Here is a 16,847-nt window from a genome sequence, read left to right as displayed (position 1 = left end):
AAGTTCTATTTCCCATAAATTGGGCAACCAAACAAAACTCAATCTAACCACTTCCCATGATTTTCCAATTGCTATGATTTTAAAAGGCAACCAAACAACCTCTAATTGCCACTTTAGCAAAAAAAAAAAAAAAAAAACAAAGAATATTTTTCTGGAGATTTTACTAAAAGCTGAAAGATTTATTGTAGTGAGTTTTTTTTTTGGGTCCCATTAAAAGCTGAATTTTTTTATAAAGATTCAAGACTTCAAATTTTATTTTATTTTTTTAACATTATTTTAATGAAAGATTTCTTAAGCAAAGGGATATAGGTGCTATTTGGCCTTACTTGTGTGAAAGAGCTTCTCCTTTTTAGAAGGAGTTTTTTCAAAAGCTACTTTTTGAAAAAAAATTATTTGTTTGGCCATACTTTTATAATAGCTACTTCTTATCAAATTTATATGTTTGGCCTAACTTTCCATCTAGCTTTTTGTTGTTTTTTTAAATTAGGAAACGTACTCCGTACTCCATATAAACAAACCCTAGCACAACTATAAAAACTTCATTGTTTCCCTTTACAATGTACAGTTTTAAGATCGAAGAAAATATGGGAGACAAACAGCCAATTAATGCCAAGGAGAAACAAGTTAGTTATCAACAAAGCTATCTCTCTGATGATTTTATTATTCACGAAATTCTAACGAGATTACCAGTTAAATCCATTCTTCGATTTAAGTCAGTTTCGAAACAATGGTACTCTACTCTTTCTTCTTCCAATTTTGCTACTTTTCACCTTATGAAATTCCCCTTGTTTCACCCTTCTGCTCCGGTAAACACCTTGTTTATCGAGAGTGATAATAATTTTTACCTATTTTCTTATAAAGATGATGATCAAATTCCTGGTAACTTAGAAGATAATTTGGTTAAACTAGAATTCGATTATGATCTCGAAAATAATCTTAAGCTTACGGGATGCTGTAACGGGTTGGTTTGTTTAAGCCGGCCTTTAGGTGAATACTTCTTTTTATGGAATCCGGCAACCCGCAAACTGCACAAATATCTATCAGATGGGTATTTAAAAACTCTTGTTGGAACATATAATTATATAGCTTATGGATTTGGGTATGCATCATCTGATGATGACTATAAATATGTTTGAATTTTGACATTGGGCATTGGATTTGGACAAGCTAGTAATATTTTTCATATTTTTTCTCTCAGGAAAAATAAGTGGAGAAAAATTGAATTTGACCATGTGTTTTTCCCTTATGGAAAACCAATGCTTCTTGATGAAAAATTATATTGGGTTAGTATAATTGAGCATGTCGGCTCCGTAATTGTTTGCTTTGATTTGGGGCTAGAGAAGTTTGACATAATTAAGTTGAACATGTTGACCGGTTTCGCCTACTTAGTAGCCATGGGAGGACGTTTGAGCGATTTCAAATATGATGGTACAGATAGTAGTGACGAGTTAAAATTAATTCAAATACTGGGATCATCTATTACTATAGAGAAATCTATTGATCTTTCGAAGGAGATGAGATTAGACGGCGAATCTCAAATGATTGGGTACACGAGGACTGGCAGCTTTTTTGTGGCGGGGAATTCCCAAGACGTGGATATCGATGTGGTAGAGGAAAGGCGGCTTTGGCGTAAAAGGTTGTGGTTAGTTGACACGGGTATGAAACCTATGCAATGCACATCACTTTTGAATGGTGATAGGCCAATTAACATTGCAAGATATGTTCCAAGCCTAGTTTCGCCTTTTCCCATTGAGGAGTCGTAGAGACGGTAGATTGTTCCCTTGCTCCTTGGCCGGTACGAAGACATTGTTATGATGTACTAAAAATCAAGTCTCGTGTAAGGCCGTTATATGACATAATTTTTCATCTTTATTTAGTTGGACTAAATCTTTTGTCAAACCGTTGATCGAAATATATCGTTCGACCTATTAACATATGCTCATTATTAGATTGTATTGTTTGCGCCCCGGGCATTCTTTGCACTTATTAACTTTACTAACCCAACCAAATTTCGGCCTATTTCGCATGATAATCGCTGCGACTAAATTTCGGTTCGGTTTATAGGCAGTTACTAAGAGTTTATAGCACTTATTCGGCTCAATAACATTCAATTTTGTTGTGATTATACAATACTGTCTTTCATTAGTTTGTCTCTAATCTTTAATTGAATTTCTTCACTTTGACGGATTCATTACCCCTACATACGCAGTAAGTGGATTATACATCTGATTACATGAGATGATATAGTTTTTTAGCATTAAGATAAAGTTTTTGAATTTTAATTTTAAAAATTTGAGTTTTATTATAAAACTTATGAGTTCATTTATTTAAACATTAATCTCAAAAAGCTACATTATAATTTTAAAAAAATTATATGAAACCTTCAGAGTCGTCATAAGTTAGCTAAGCGTGCTATTAAATTATAGAACTCGTTAACCCAATTGTTAAAAATAATAATAATAATAAAATAATAAAATAATATACCATAAACACAGTTTGGTTGGCCGTCAGGGTCAGATCAACTAAGGTTGTGTTGGGTTTGTGCCTTGATTCTGTTAGCCGCCGCTTCGAATGACTATGCACGGGTCTTCGTATCTGTTATTGGGATAGGTCTGTCTTGGGCCTTATTAGGTCATTCTGTATTAGGTCTTAGAGAGTATTATATAAACTCTCTAAGCCTCTACCTGTTGGAACTATGCCCCAGAGCAATCGTTATGAAACGTTTTGAACAAATTTCATACAGTGTAATTATTAATGGAGATTAATAATTAGATGGCTTTTTCTTATTATCTTATTAAGGTATTAATACGATGATAAGTCCTTGATTAAACTGGTATATTTGACATCATAATGGAGATTATGATAATGAGAGTCGAGTATTATAAAGTTTAGTCTAAAAGTGTTCTTGGTCGTTGGATCTTCAGAACGGGACTATGATAATCCGGATAGACCAATATATTGATAACGTTACTCATAGGATGAGTATTAATGGATCTCATTCACTAAGTTATAATATAAATAATGCATATGGAGATATGATTATTGAACGTGATCAACAGTGAGATTTCCCAAATGGTTATTATTACCTATACACTGTCAATGTGGAAATTCTCTTAAGGAGTAATTGTATATTTTATCCTTTGACCTGAGATCATCATTGTAGTTAATAGACTACTTATTGTACTTAGATACCGGACACCTAGTGTGTAAAAATGCTAGTTGAATGGTCATTGGGTATAATTAAGTACCTATGTAATTAGTGGTGAGTCAAGATGGAATCCGTCAGCTCAAGGTAATGAGTTTGAACTCTATGTTGTCATTAATCTTATTGGTCATATCAAAACCTTTACCAGGGTAGACGAATGATTTAAGAAAGGAGTTTCTTAAAGTCATTCCCGACCAATAATGATTAACATGTAACATAATGGTTGTCTAGTGGGGTTTGACAGTCAAACCATACCCTAAGATGATCCGGAGTTGAAACGACGGAGGGAAATAAATACATTATCCTTTACCAGGTTCGAGTACAGTGAATATTGGTATTCACGCTATCCGGCCGTTGGGGAGTGTTGTTAGACGCCAACCTCGATTAATAGTTAATGAGATTAATTATTACCGGTTTAGCGATGAACCTATGTGGTCACACACTTACAGTGTGATATTTAACGTTTACGGTTATTTAATTTATTATGAGATAATTAACTAAATAATCTCGACGACATATTTTTATATTGTCCGCTAACACGGAAATATAGTTAATATCGGATAAATGTCTGTATGAGAGACCAAGACCTGATTGGCTATGAAGTCCACGTACGCGCATGTCACTTGGCAATTCAAATTGGAATTGTTAGCATTGCCATGCTTTTGTACGTGTCATATCACATATGGATACTCATCCCTTAAGTGTTAAGGAAATGACTCACTTCACCAATCTTGTATGTTTGTGCACGTGATGTACCTTGATGGCCAAGAAAGCTTTGCCTATAAATAGGAGGCGTGGCCATGAATTTTTGAAGTACAATCGAATTGAGTTTCGATTTCGTCTTACTCTTATTGTGGACAGCGGGCCGCCCACGGGGGCGCTTGGTGAAGGGCTCGAAAACAAGCGTTTGCATTTTGTATGGAGTCGCCACCAATTTTTATGGGAAATTGGAACCGTTCGAATACCTCGTGTCATGTCAAGACACAAAGTAGTGACATGAACACTAAGCAATCGTTACCCTTAGCATTCTATGTCTAGAATGACTCTCGTGGATGCCAATGAACACGGGTGCTCACGGAGATCTGGAGTAAGGGGTGAGGGTACATATTAGGAAGCTCTTTTGATCGAACACCTAATCCCGCCCGCCTCGATAGCGGCCTCTACTAATGATTAGGGAAGTTATTCGTACTTGATATATCGTCGATTATATGCATGCAATGCAACATCCATAGATTAATCCTAACATGTGAGAATTTAATACTAAGTCGGTTGACACGTAATTAGCATACAATTGGGTCGAAGTTGAGATTTAATGCTCAATTACATGTGAAGACATACAAATGATACAAAATACAATAATAATAAATATAAATTACAATAATTACATTGGATTAGGCGATTTATGTCGAAAATACCTTTAAAACGGATTAATTTGATAAAAAGGAATAAAAGAATAAAAGGATAAAATTAATGAAATAAACGAATAGAAATTAGCGATATTACGGATAGTAGTTAATTAATTACGTAAACTAATTAAACTAAGTCAAGGCAGAAACGGAGTTGAGATTTAACTCGGCCCAGGAAAGCGCAGCAGAGTGAGCTGCGTCCTTTGGAATAAGCGCAGCAGACGCTGCGTCTGTTCCTTGGCTCAGTTCTGGCTGTGAAGCCGTAATTGCAAGCCGTTAATGCTAATTGGTAAATTTAATGATTGATTGATGATGTTTACTCGGATGAAAGTGATTAATATGTTATTTAACATGTGAATGAGTCATAAAACAAAGACAATATGAATGAGACGGATGCAAACGAATTATTTACATGAAATTACGATGGATTAACATTAATGAGTCCTCTGTTGAAATAATTAACTAGACAAAACATGATGAATATACAGCGAATATATGAACAAACAGGTGAAAACTATATCAATGGCGAATTCCAGAAATTCAATATGAACAAATTGAATCCCTAAAATCCGGGTTTGAATTTAATGACGAAAACCCGCGAATATTGATTATAAGGGATTTAAGTCGGATTTATGATGATTAAAACATGCTAATGAATGATGAATTATGTGATACAATATACATGTGAATATTAAACTATTGTGATGAAGGATTAAAGAAAATAAACGAAACAAATAACAAACACACGAATTACAGAGGACGAAGGAAGAAGAAAAGAAGCAGGAACTGCGGCAGCCTCACGAAGAGGCGCAGCAGGAACTGCGCTCCTTCGAAGAGGCGCAGCAGTTGCTGCGTCTTTTCTCGACTGTCAGTCTTCTGAAAATCCGTAAAAAAGAGGTTTTGAAGCACGGTTTTAGAAATCGGTTTTAATGGTGTATTCGACATAAATCTTACAATGGTGATACGATAAGTAAAATACAATAAATAAAAGAGAGATTAATACACCCTCAGACTTACATGTTGACGAAACGAGATGAACTAAGAAAATCGATTAGTGAATGCTCGACGCGAATGCAAAGAGAGTGCCCTCGTAAGAGGAAAACGATTGATTAATTTAAGTTGATTATTGGTGTAGTTGGTCAAATTGGTCGGTCATGCAACGGAGAGGTCTGGTACCGGAAGATCCGAGCTTACGTGGTCGGAAGTCCAAGCACGTAGGCGCCAATTAGTAAGAACGAAGTCTAGAATGCAAAGGGAGAAGAGAAGGGCGGACACTAGCGTGAGAAATATGAGGAACGAAGGCTCCTATTTATACTAATCACGCGACGGAATTATGGTAAGACTAGGATACGGAAGGAAAGATCCGGAAATAACCGACTTAGGTTAAAACACGGAAACTTGGACAAAAAGAAATCCCTGGGAAGAGGCGCAGCAGGTGCTGCGTCCCTTGGAAGAGGCGCAGCACTTGCTGCGTCCTTTCCCGGGTAGGTTCCTCTGCGCGTAGAAAACGCGTTTGACAGCCTGTCGTATTTTAGGCATAACTTTCTCTACAAGACTCGGATTAAGGTGATTTCGGTGGCGTTGGAAAGCTAAAAGAAAGATCTAGAACTTTCTGTGAAATAGGCCTGACCCAAAAAATCCGTTATGACCTCGTAAAACGGGCCTAAAGTTCGGGTTATCATTTTAACTAAATGAAATGCACATTTTGTAATGTAAACTTTTAGTTTAGCCTAATGAAGTGATATGAGACTCAAAATGAGATATAATCTCAACATTTTATGACATCCTAACCTTAGGTAGACAAGCACATTGTTTTGACTCGGGATTTGACGGTTTTAGGAAATGAAGACGGTTTTTGACCCAGACTCCAAATGTACTCTAATTACTGCCAAAACGACCGTATCGGCACGTAGATGACAACTAAGAGGTAGACATTAATATTTGAGCAATCACTTGACGATAATCTTATTTAATCACAAATCGTTCCGCGTATCAAACATGCGGCCCAATCATCACCGGGTGGTTGGCGGGAGGTGCAGAAACGAGGTGTCTACAGAGCCCCCACTTTGACTGAGGCTTGGACAAGGCGAAAGTCAAAGTATAGCCATCAGGTCAATCGAAGATTACAACCTGACGACTATGGCGACGCGAGGCGGCTCAAGGGGTCTGAACCAAGGACCTGTCGTCGGGAACATTTTAGAGTCTGTCGACTATCGGGGAGGGTCGTTTAAAGTCCATTAGACTACGTAAGGAGGCTCGCCAGCCATAAGAAAGGACCATACCTGAGACTTCTTCCTCGAGATGCTTTCGGAGGTGCATAGGAGCTAAGGTTAAGACCTAAAGGTAATATATAAGGATTGTGCTAGGGTATGGGGCCCTAAAGGAAAGCATCGACGGGAAGGAGGCCAAATATAGGTTCAACTTAAAGGGGTAACCAAGGTTTAGGTGTAAGAACTCTAAGGAAAGGGTGATCCTAAAGGAATATGATCCTAAGGGTAGAAGTGTATGAACTCTAGGGAGTTTGGGAACTTAAAAGAAGCTAGGTGTGCGAACCTGGGTATACGAACCTAAAAGGACGGCTGGTATGAGAACTTAAAGGCTTGTGAACCTAAGAGGATTTGGGATCCTAGGGTTAAGTTTAGGAACTACTGGGTTACTAATTGTTGTTTTGAACGCATGCGTCCAAGCTTCCTATGGTATGAGAACTCCAAAAGGATTTATGGGTTTATGAACCTAAGGTTGTTCGTGGGGGAGCTTAAAGGTTTATGAACCTATGGGAAGCCATTTCGGGATTTAAGAATCTAGGGGTAAGAATCCTAACTTTGGGTTTACGAACCTAAGGAATGAGGCTTTGGTTTGGGAACTTTCGGAGAATGACACCTTTGCCGAACTCTATGAGGAAACAATAATATAGTGAGGGTAGCAGGACGTCGGTAGAAACTGCTGGGGAATCTGCTTGCGTCGGTCTCAAGCGAACTCTGGCAAAAACTTGAGGTTGAATCTGCTTGCGTCGGTCTCAAGCGAACTCTTGTTGGGGAATATATTGACGATTAAGAACATCTTGATCGCCATGGAAGAAATCTTGAGTGAGCAATCGCAAAATATCTGCTACTTACTGGAGAAAAGGATTTGAGCAATCTCCAAAAATCTTTGCTTCTTACTGGGACAAATATTTTGACGACTAGGAACATCTTGATCGTCATGGAAGAAATCTTGAGTGAGCAATCTGCAAAAATCTTTCTATTTGGGAGGATGAAGACTTGGGTGAAGCCCCTAGTCGGAGCGAGCACTGCTTCTGATACTTACCTGCATGGTTAGTAGCCACACAAGAATGCAATCTAATATGCAAATAGAACATAAACACATATGCACGTAAGCAATTATCACATGGACCTCGAATGAGCGAACACATAGGTTTTGCAAAAGGCGTTTCTTTATAGAAGTTGTTTAAAACTTGTTCAAAGAAATTTGTCGTTTGTAATGCGTTATGCATATTCAATGGGCTTTAGACATAGGACTGACACGACGTAGACCTACTAGGACGCGAAAATATAGACTTAGGTTTGACTGACGCGACACTAACTTAGATTTGACGCGACACAGGGATGACCTAGACAGACTTTGCTTAAGCATGCACAACCCCTAGCCAAGTGTGGGTGACAACGCGTATCAGTTCCAAAGGTAGAAGAATCGCAAGAATGATGAAGGCATATAAAGGCAAGGCATGAGCCATGGATCATCTGTATACTAGGACATCTTTTGACACCGTTTGCTGTAAAAGAGACCCCTCTTGAGGCACGATGACTTGGAGAATTGATCTAAAACCTTTGTCATTGTCCGGACCGAGTACTAGCTAGACTTAGAGGAATAAAGGAAGGGTGGCATCTTAGAAGAGAAGCCCCCAAGATGAGAATATGACTCTGGAATTTGGTGAAAAAGGGATGGGCGACAATAAGGAGCCCCCAGTATAGAGGTTTTGGTTGTGGAAGGGATGTTAATTGAGGTTGGAAGTTTTGAAAATTGAGATGAAAGTTGATGGTTGAGGTGGTTGATAATTGAGATTTGAAAGTTGGAAGTGGGGATGGTTGTGTCCCTGAGGACTGCCTACGTATTCACGTGAAGTGAAATCAAACCAGATCGTAGTTCAGGTGTGTGCCTAAGCTACGTTGTTAGGGCCTTAAAGTGCAGGGTCAGGAGAGCATATTCCTTTGGTGACTCGAAGAACTGATTTGAGATAACTCCCTCTGATCATAGACCAAAGAGGTATAACTAATTTTGTAAAAAAAATTCCTTGTCATGTGAGCACACTTAGTGGACCCTAAGGAAGATATGAGTATGTCCCGTTCTAGGTAGCAAAGTATTGAAGACTCCGTGTATTGGTCAAGGTGAAACTGGATAGGATATTTGGAATGTGGAGCTCGGTAATAAGAGGCTTTGATGAACAAATCTCTGGAGCTTGATTTTGTGGAGTTAAGGCTTTATGGGATTATGTCTTGTAATGTGGTTTGGAAATGGAGTCTCTTGGCTTGATGTAGCCTGAGCACATAAAGGTGGGTTAAAATGACGTGGGTTCAAGTTTCCATGTCGTGGCCCTAAAGGATAGGTATACTTGACGAGCTTGAGAGGATTCTCAAAATTCCTAACTATCTCCTTGTAACGGTCTCGAGAAGGACTTAGGGTGTATGAAATGTGAAAGGCTAAGTGAGGGTGCTAGATGACCATCTTGATTGATGTCTTGATTCTACCTAGGCTTCAGTAGTATTCTGTATAGCATTTGAGGCTTGATCTTGATTCAGACTCAGATTCTTGGTCTGGAATATATCTCGGCTTCTTGCTCAGATTCTTGATTAGGTTTTTGAAGATGACATCGTCTTTGGATATTAATTGAGCCTTCTTCTTATTTTGACTCTTTTGTCTTGGGCTACGGCTTCGGATATTGATCTTGGGTATTTCTCTTGATTGAGCCTTTGTCTTTGATCATGGCTCGTATTATCTTGGATTTGTTTGCTACCATGGATTTGGGTCATACTAGCACCTTTGGTGTGAAATGGGTTGGTCTTTAGTAACACGGGTTGTTTATTGTGGGGAATGGGCTTGCCTTCCGTCATGGATCGTCAATAAGGGAGATGGTCTGGATTCTTCCTAGAATCTCTTGAGATATGCTCGTCCTAAACTGGGGTTATAGCGAGGTTTCTATTGCCAGACATGGAATAGGTAAGGAAAATGAACGCGGAGTTTCAGGTCCTCTACAACTTTGAACGGAACATCATATAAGTGCACTCACATCGACTGTCATGTGTTGTTGTTGTTGTTCATTTTAAAATATCTCAAACCAATTCTTGTTGTCACAGGAAAAGGGTAAAAGAAGAGACAGGATAGAATATGTGGATTGAGAATTGTATTTTTATTGAAATGATTAATGAATATATTTAACATAGACTCGAGAAGACATGTGACTCGTGGGACAGCCCCCAGGTTGTCACTACGAATGGAAATGGACATGAAGAAAGATACTAGAACAAACATGAGATAGAAAGCCTAAGACTCGGACTCGGACCCAGACTTTGACTCGATTTCAGATCTAGACTCGTAATCATCGGTCCACGTTTGAACGTTTACTCTTCTAGCAACTGGCTTGGGCATCTGACTTTGAGCATTCACCCATTTGAGCACCTCGTCCTCATCATTGGGAACACTGAAAGGATAATAGTCAAGAAGAGTTTCTTGATAAGTGGTACATCCATGAGGATTGCCTAAGCTACCTTGTGGGTCAAAGGTTGAGAGGGACAACCTCCCACTTTCAAACATATCCTGAATGACATGTTTTAATTTGTAACATTTCTCTGTATCATGCCCTTTGCCTCTATGGTATTTGCAGTAGGCATTCTCATCCCAGAACTTAGACTTCTTCTCTGGGTCAGGTGTAGGTCCCATAGGCTTCAACATTCGTTGTTCCACGAGCCTCTGAAGGGCATCGGTGTATGTAATACCAATGTTGGTAAATTTCCTAGGAGGTGTGCCCTTATTTTCGGAAGCCTTTGTAAATGCCCTTGGAGGGTTGTTAGGTTTCTTTGATGAAGGCTCCATGAGGTTGCCTTTGTAGATTTTGATGCTTGGATTGGAAGAACTAGAGATAAGTGTCTCGTTTGTTGCTTTAGGACTGTCAGGTTGAGGGTTTGTCTGGACACTTTTCATTTTGGCATCAAGCTTCTTACCCATTTCAAAAACTGGTTCTCCATGTTGGAAAGTCGAGAGTTTAGGCTATCAATAGCTCCCTCTATTTTGGAAAATTTGTTGTTGAAGGCAATGGAAAGCATGAGCATTCCATTTTGGATATCGTCGTCTTCAAGCATGTTGACATCTCCGTTGTCATAAGGATCGAGGAGATGAGAATAGTCTAGAGATGATTCTTCGTCATGTTTAATGATATTAGACCCAAGAGGGTCGATTTTCCTGGATTTCTTGACAGAAGGTGGCTCTGGAAGCATCCCCCCTTCGATCATATCTTGGATGGTGTGTTTCAAGAGAAAACACTCTTCAATATCATGTCCTCTACCTTGGTGGTATAAGCAGTATTTGTTGCCCTTCCAGAGGTTCACCTGTTTCTCTAATGGTGGATCCGGAGTCGGTCCTATTGGATGTAACATGCCTTGGGCAGAAAGTCTCTTCAAAGCATCGGCATAAGACATGCCTAAATCGGTAAGCACCCTTTGATGCCTCCCAGGTTTCTTTTCAGCTGTTTTCGGCTTTCTAGGACGATGGTTATTGCAAGAGGTAAGCTTTAGACGACCTAGACTAGAGGTTTCTCTAGGTGGCGTGTTCTTTTCCACCATTCCATTTTCAAGGGTGAAGACGCGAATGCTCAAATTTTCCACTGTAGCTTGAACTCCTAGGACCATGGCATAAACATCCTGGAGAGACGTGGTGATTGTGGCTTGATCTGCTTCGTGACCTTGTTGATTGACGGAACTTGCTGGATTCCTACTCGACAGAAATGACGCGCATTACACTCGGTTCGACATGGGATCACGCATACTAAGGCAACAAACAAAGGAAGGGATAACATGACAAATCTAGACTTGACTCGTGAATTCATGAAATGTCGTGAGCGACTTCTCGTGTTTGAATTCACGGTGCTTGACTTTAATTTAGACTCGAGGGTTGACTTTGACGGAGTGACATTTATACAGTTTACCTTATTGACGGGATTGATGACACGTGTTGATTCTGGACTCGAGGTTTGCTTATAGGTGTTAAGAAGACTGCTGTAGTTTAGACTCAAATATGAGGCCCATTAAGACTCGTGTGTTGAGCCTCGGAACGTGTGACCCGAGTGTTTAGATCCTAACTGAATTGGGGTAGGGAGGTCCAAAATGACGGCGTGACGCCTTAGGACTTGACTTGAATGTTGAAAAGACCCAAAATGTAAAGGAAGACGGGTTTGTAACTTGACAGAGTTCCGACTAGGACATAGTCGGTTTGAACTTTGACTCTAACTTGGCCCAATTGAATTTACATATTTGCATTTACACGGTTTGAAAATATTTTGAATAAAACGTTTTTGTTTTTTTTTTTTGCTTTTTTTTGTTGTTTCGTTTTTTTTTGTTTTTTTTTTGTTTTTTTTTTTTACTCTTTTTGGTTTTTTTTTTGTTTTGGACGGATTTTGAAATGGGTTTTAGGCCCGAAGTTTGACTCGACATACGGACAGAGTTTGGACTTTGTTTTGCCTTTTCTCGAAAATATTTACGTTTTAAAAAGAGGTTTTAATTTTACAAAAATCGTCATGGTTTCGTTTAGAAAATGGTGATCACATATGATACAAACATTATACAAGCATTATAACGGATCTTTGAGTGCATTTAAAAGGGTTTTGGTTTAAAGGGTGGGTTGCCATACCGAACAATCAAACCCGAAGTCTGTGGAGAGGCTCGTGCCAAACAAGAGTAAGGCCGATTCCTAGTCCATTTCCTCAAGTAGTGAAGGCCCTTGATACAAACAAGAGTAAGCATCATGGTATGGATGACGTCAATCGCTATCCATCCTTAGGCCCAAATAAGAATTAGGACCGTTTAGACGGGACGATTGGTCAAAAGGGTTGGGTTGGGCCTAGGAAGGCCGAATTAAACGGTCTAGGAAGACCGAGTTATGAAAACCGACAATTGTCTTGTACAAACTATTCCCTAACCTTGTTCAAGTTTCACCCTAGCTACACGTAAGTGTATAATCCCCGTGAGTCGCCAAACCGTGGATGCTGGGCCGCCACGGGGCGCTTGGTGAAGGGCTCAAAACAAGCGTTTGCATTTTGTATGGAGTCGCCACCAATTTTTATGGGAAATTGGAACCGTTCGAATACCTCGTGTCATGTCAAGACACAAAGTAGTGACATGAACACTAAGCAATCGTTACCCTTAGCATTCTATGTCTAGAATGACTCTCGTGGATGCCAATGAACACGGGTGCTCACGGAGATCTGGAGTAAGGGGTGAGGGTACATATTAGGAAGCTCTTTTGATCGAACACCTAATCCCGCCCGCCTCGATAGCGGCCTCTACTAATGATTAGGGAAGTTATTCGTACTTGATATATCGTCGATTATATGCATGCAATGCAACATCCATAGATTAATCCTAACATGTGAGAATTTAATACTAAGTCGGTTGACACGTAATTAGCATACAATTGGGTCGAAGTTGAGATTTAATGCTCAATTACATGTGAAGACATACAAATGATACAAAATACAATAATAATAAATATAAATTACAATAATTACATTGGATTAGGCGATTTATGTCGAAAATACCTTTAAAACGGATTAATTTGATAAAAAGGAATAAAAGAATAAAAGGATAAAATTAATGAAATAAACGAATAGAAATTAGCGATATTACGGATAGTAGTTAATTAATTACGTAAACTAATTAAACTAAGTCAAGGCAGAAACGGAGTTCAGAGACAGAACTCAGCCAGGAACAGGCGCAGCAGAGCTGCGTCCTTTGGAATAGGCGCAGCAGACGCTGCGTCTGTTCCTTGGCTCAGTTCTGGCTGTGAAGCCGTAATTGCAAGCCGTTAATGCTAATTGGTAAATTTAATGATTGATTGATGATGTTTACTCGGATGAAAGTGATTAATATGTTATTTAACATGTGAATGAGTCATAAAAACAGTACAATATGAATGAGACGGATGCAAACGAATTATTTACATGAAATTACGATGGATTAACATTAATGAGTCCTCTGTTGAAATAATTAACTAGACAAAACATGATGAATATACAGCGAATATATGAACAAACAGGTGAAAACTATATCAATGGCGAATTCCAGAAATTCAATATGAACAAATTGAATCCCTAAAATCCGGGTTTGAATTTAATGACGAAAACCCGCGAATATTGATTATAAGGGATTTAAGTCGGATTTATGATGATTAAAACATGCTAATGAATGATGAATTATGTGATACAATATACATGTGAATATTAAACTATTGTGATGAAGGATTAAAGAAAATAAACGAAACAAATAACAAACACACGAATTACAGAGGACGAAGGAAGAAGAAAAGAAGCGAGAATCTGGCGGCCCCTCACAAGAAGAGGCGCAGCAGGAACTGCGCTCCTTCGAAGAGGCGCAGCAGTTGCTGCGTCTTTTCTCGACTGTCAGTCTTCTGAAAATCCGTAAAAAAGAGGTTTTGAAGCACGGTTTTAGAAATCGGTTTTAATGGTGTATTCGACATAAATCTTACAATGGTGATACGATAAGTAAAATACAATAAATAAAAGAGAGATTAATACACCCTCAGACTTACATGTTGACGAAACGAGATGAACTAAGAAAATCGATTAGTGAATGCTCGACGCGAATGCAAAGAGAGTGCCCTCGTAAGAGGAAAACGATTGATTAATTTAAGTTGATTATTGGTGTAGTTGGTCAAATTGGTCGGTCATGCAACGGAGAGGCTGGTACCCGGAAAGATCCGAGCTTACGTGGTCGGAAGTCCAAGCACGTAGGCGCCAATTAGTAAGAACGAAGTCTAGAATGCAAAGGGAGAAGAGAAGGGCGGACACTCGCGTGAGAAATATGAGGAACGAAGGCTCCTATTTATACTAATCACGCGACGGAATTATGGTAAGACTAGGATACGGAAGGAAAGATCCGGAAATAACCGACTTAGGTTAAAACACGGAAACTTGGACAAAAAGAAATCCTCAGGAAGAGGCGCAGCAAAAGGTCGCTGCGTCCCTTGGAAAGAGGCGCAAAGACTTGGCCGCGTCCTTTCCCGGTAGGTTCCTCTGCGCGTAGAAAACGCGTTTGACAGCCTGTCGTATTTTAGGCATAACTTTCTCTACAAGACTCGGATTAAGGTGATTTCGGTGGCGTTGGAAAGCTAAAAGAAAGATCTAGAACTTTCTGTGAAATAGGCCTGACCCAAAAAATCCGTTATGACCTCGTAAAACGGGCCTAAAGTTCGGGTTATCATTTTAACTAAATGAAATGCACATTTTGTAATGTAAACTTTTAGTTTAGCCTAATGAAGTGATATGAGACTCAAAATGAGATATAATCTCAACATTTTATGACATCCTAACCTTAGGTAGACAAGCACATTGTTTTGACTCGGGATTTGACGGTTTTAGGAAATGAAGACGGTTTTTGACCCAGACTCCAAATGTACTCTAATTACTGCCAAAACGACCGTATCGGCACGTAGATGACAACTAAGAGGTAGACATTAATATTTGAGCAATCACTTGACGATAATCTTACGAACTGTCACAAATCGTTCCGCGTATCAAACATGCGGCCCAATCATCACCGGGTGGTTGGCGGGAGGTGCAGAAACGAGGTGTCTACACTTATACATACACTAAAATGAGAAAAGTGTTTTCTCTTATTCCGAGGTCGTCTCAAGGGTTGAGAACGTTAGTTTATCTATCGGTGTGGATACACTAGAGACTCCGTATTTTCGGGGTTAGACCAATTTATTGTCTACACATAAAGTATGTGTCCCTTTACTCAGTTTTATAAATTTTTAAATGCAATAGGTCTCAGGAGGACCGCATTTCTGTCTTCCGCTGCTACATGTAATGTACCGCGGTCCCTTCAATTGGTATCAGAGCCAATTTTGCATTTACATTTTGTAAATATGGGTCATATTTTGGCTTACGAAAGCGAGAAAAGATCTCGTTGTATGTTGGAATGCAGTTTGGCTATACTTGTTTTACGTATGAGCAAACTAGCTAGTCTTTTACTGACATGATGGCATATCAATTTGTTTTTCTTTGTTCAATTATTAGTGTAATGATTGCTCTAATTAACATATTGAGTATACTTCATGTCTTATGTTATTTTTAGCTACATATAAGAGAAGGGTTCTCTTTGTGGTGCAATATTAACAAAGTTTGAGTACTACGGTTATGCGATAACTGTGTACGACAGTTATATTAGATATAATTGTTAGTGCTAATATTTGATATAAGCACTTCTGTTATTCAAATTGTTTGAATGACATAAAAACTTGACCAATTAAAGATTATTGAGTTTTAATTGATAGAATATGAGATATTTTGTCAAAGGTTGCCACTCAGGTAGACAATAAAATTATTTTATTTTCGTTTACAAGGTACGACCTGACAACCAGGGGGCTTGTAGTTCGGAGATATAATAATATTGTCTATTGTATATGATACAGGGGTGAAGAAAAGTTAACTAATCTTGTACTTTTAGTCTGGACAACCCAGAGGGTATGACATTTATTAATTTTCTGTCACTAGAGTGGATAAACTTAACTACACTAATAGGTACGACCTGACAACCAGGGGACTATGTAGTGTAGAGCCTGAAATGATTTTATAAGATAAAATCAGATGAATTTTAATTATGATGGGAAACGACCTGACAACCAGGGGGCTCATGCATGTTTTAAAATTCTTATATATCATTATGAGGAAGTCCATATCATTATGGTGTATGATTATGTTCTTTTTCGATTGTTTTCTTTCCGACTAAGATTTCTCAAAAAAGGCTAGTGGGAGTACAATCATTTTCCTAGTACTATATGAGGATGACATATTGGTGATAGGAAATGGTGTGCTAGCCATGCAAGAGACAAAGATTTGGCTATCTGAACAGTTCTCCGTAAAGGATATGGGAGAAGCGGCTTATATTCTTGGAATATATAAGAATCTATGGAGATAGATTCGGGAAGCTGCTTGGGCTCTCCCAATCTTT

The 16,847-nt window shown here is 38.8% G+C and overlaps 3 protein-coding genes across 11 annotated transcripts in view; all 3 read left to right on the top strand.

Moving 5' to 3' along the window:
• The window catches only part of LOC141606451 (glutamate synthase 1 [NADH], chloroplastic-like), a 261,024-nt gene extending 258,733 nt beyond the window's left edge, over positions 1-2,291 (top strand). Inside the window, exon 23 of the transcript XR_012526734.1 lies at positions 2,210-2,291. The gene's annotated coding sequence lies outside the window, so the exon portion shown is untranslated. The remainder of the gene's footprint in view (positions 1-2,209) is intronic.
• LOC141606452 (F-box/kelch-repeat protein At3g23880-like) overlaps positions 1-16,847 on the top strand; it is a 157,796-nt gene that overhangs the window by 35,854 nt on the left and 105,095 nt on the right. The window lies entirely within an intron of this gene.
• Positions 558-1,763, top strand: LOC141608632 (putative F-box/kelch-repeat protein At1g13200). Its single transcript, XM_074427973.1, has 2 exons — positions 558-1,099; positions 1,199-1,763. The coding sequence occupies exons 1-2, from the start codon at positions 558-560 to the stop codon at positions 1,761-1,763; spliced, it is 1,107 nt and encodes a 368-aa protein (XP_074284074.1).

The sequence above is a fragment of the Silene latifolia genome, chromosome 10, assembly GCF_048544455.1.
Source record: "Silene latifolia isolate original U9 population chromosome 10, ASM4854445v1, whole genome shotgun sequence".
Classification (NCBI taxonomy): domain Eukaryota; kingdom Viridiplantae; phylum Streptophyta; class Magnoliopsida; order Caryophyllales; family Caryophyllaceae; genus Silene; species Silene latifolia.
Note: the sequence above shows the minus strand (reverse complement) of the source record. Positions and strands in the feature narration are given on the sequence as shown.

What these genes read in the sequence shown, in the direction of transcription:
- LOC141608632 (XM_074427973.1), top strand. Translation starts at nt 558, where the DNA reads ATGTACAGTTTTAAGATCGAAGAAAATATGGGAGACAAACAGCCAATT. An exon ending in TATATAGCTTATGGATTTGG is followed by an intron (nt 1,100 to 1,198) that starts GTATGCATCATC and finishes TTTTTCTCTCAG; the next exon opens with GAAAAATAAGTGGAGAAAAA.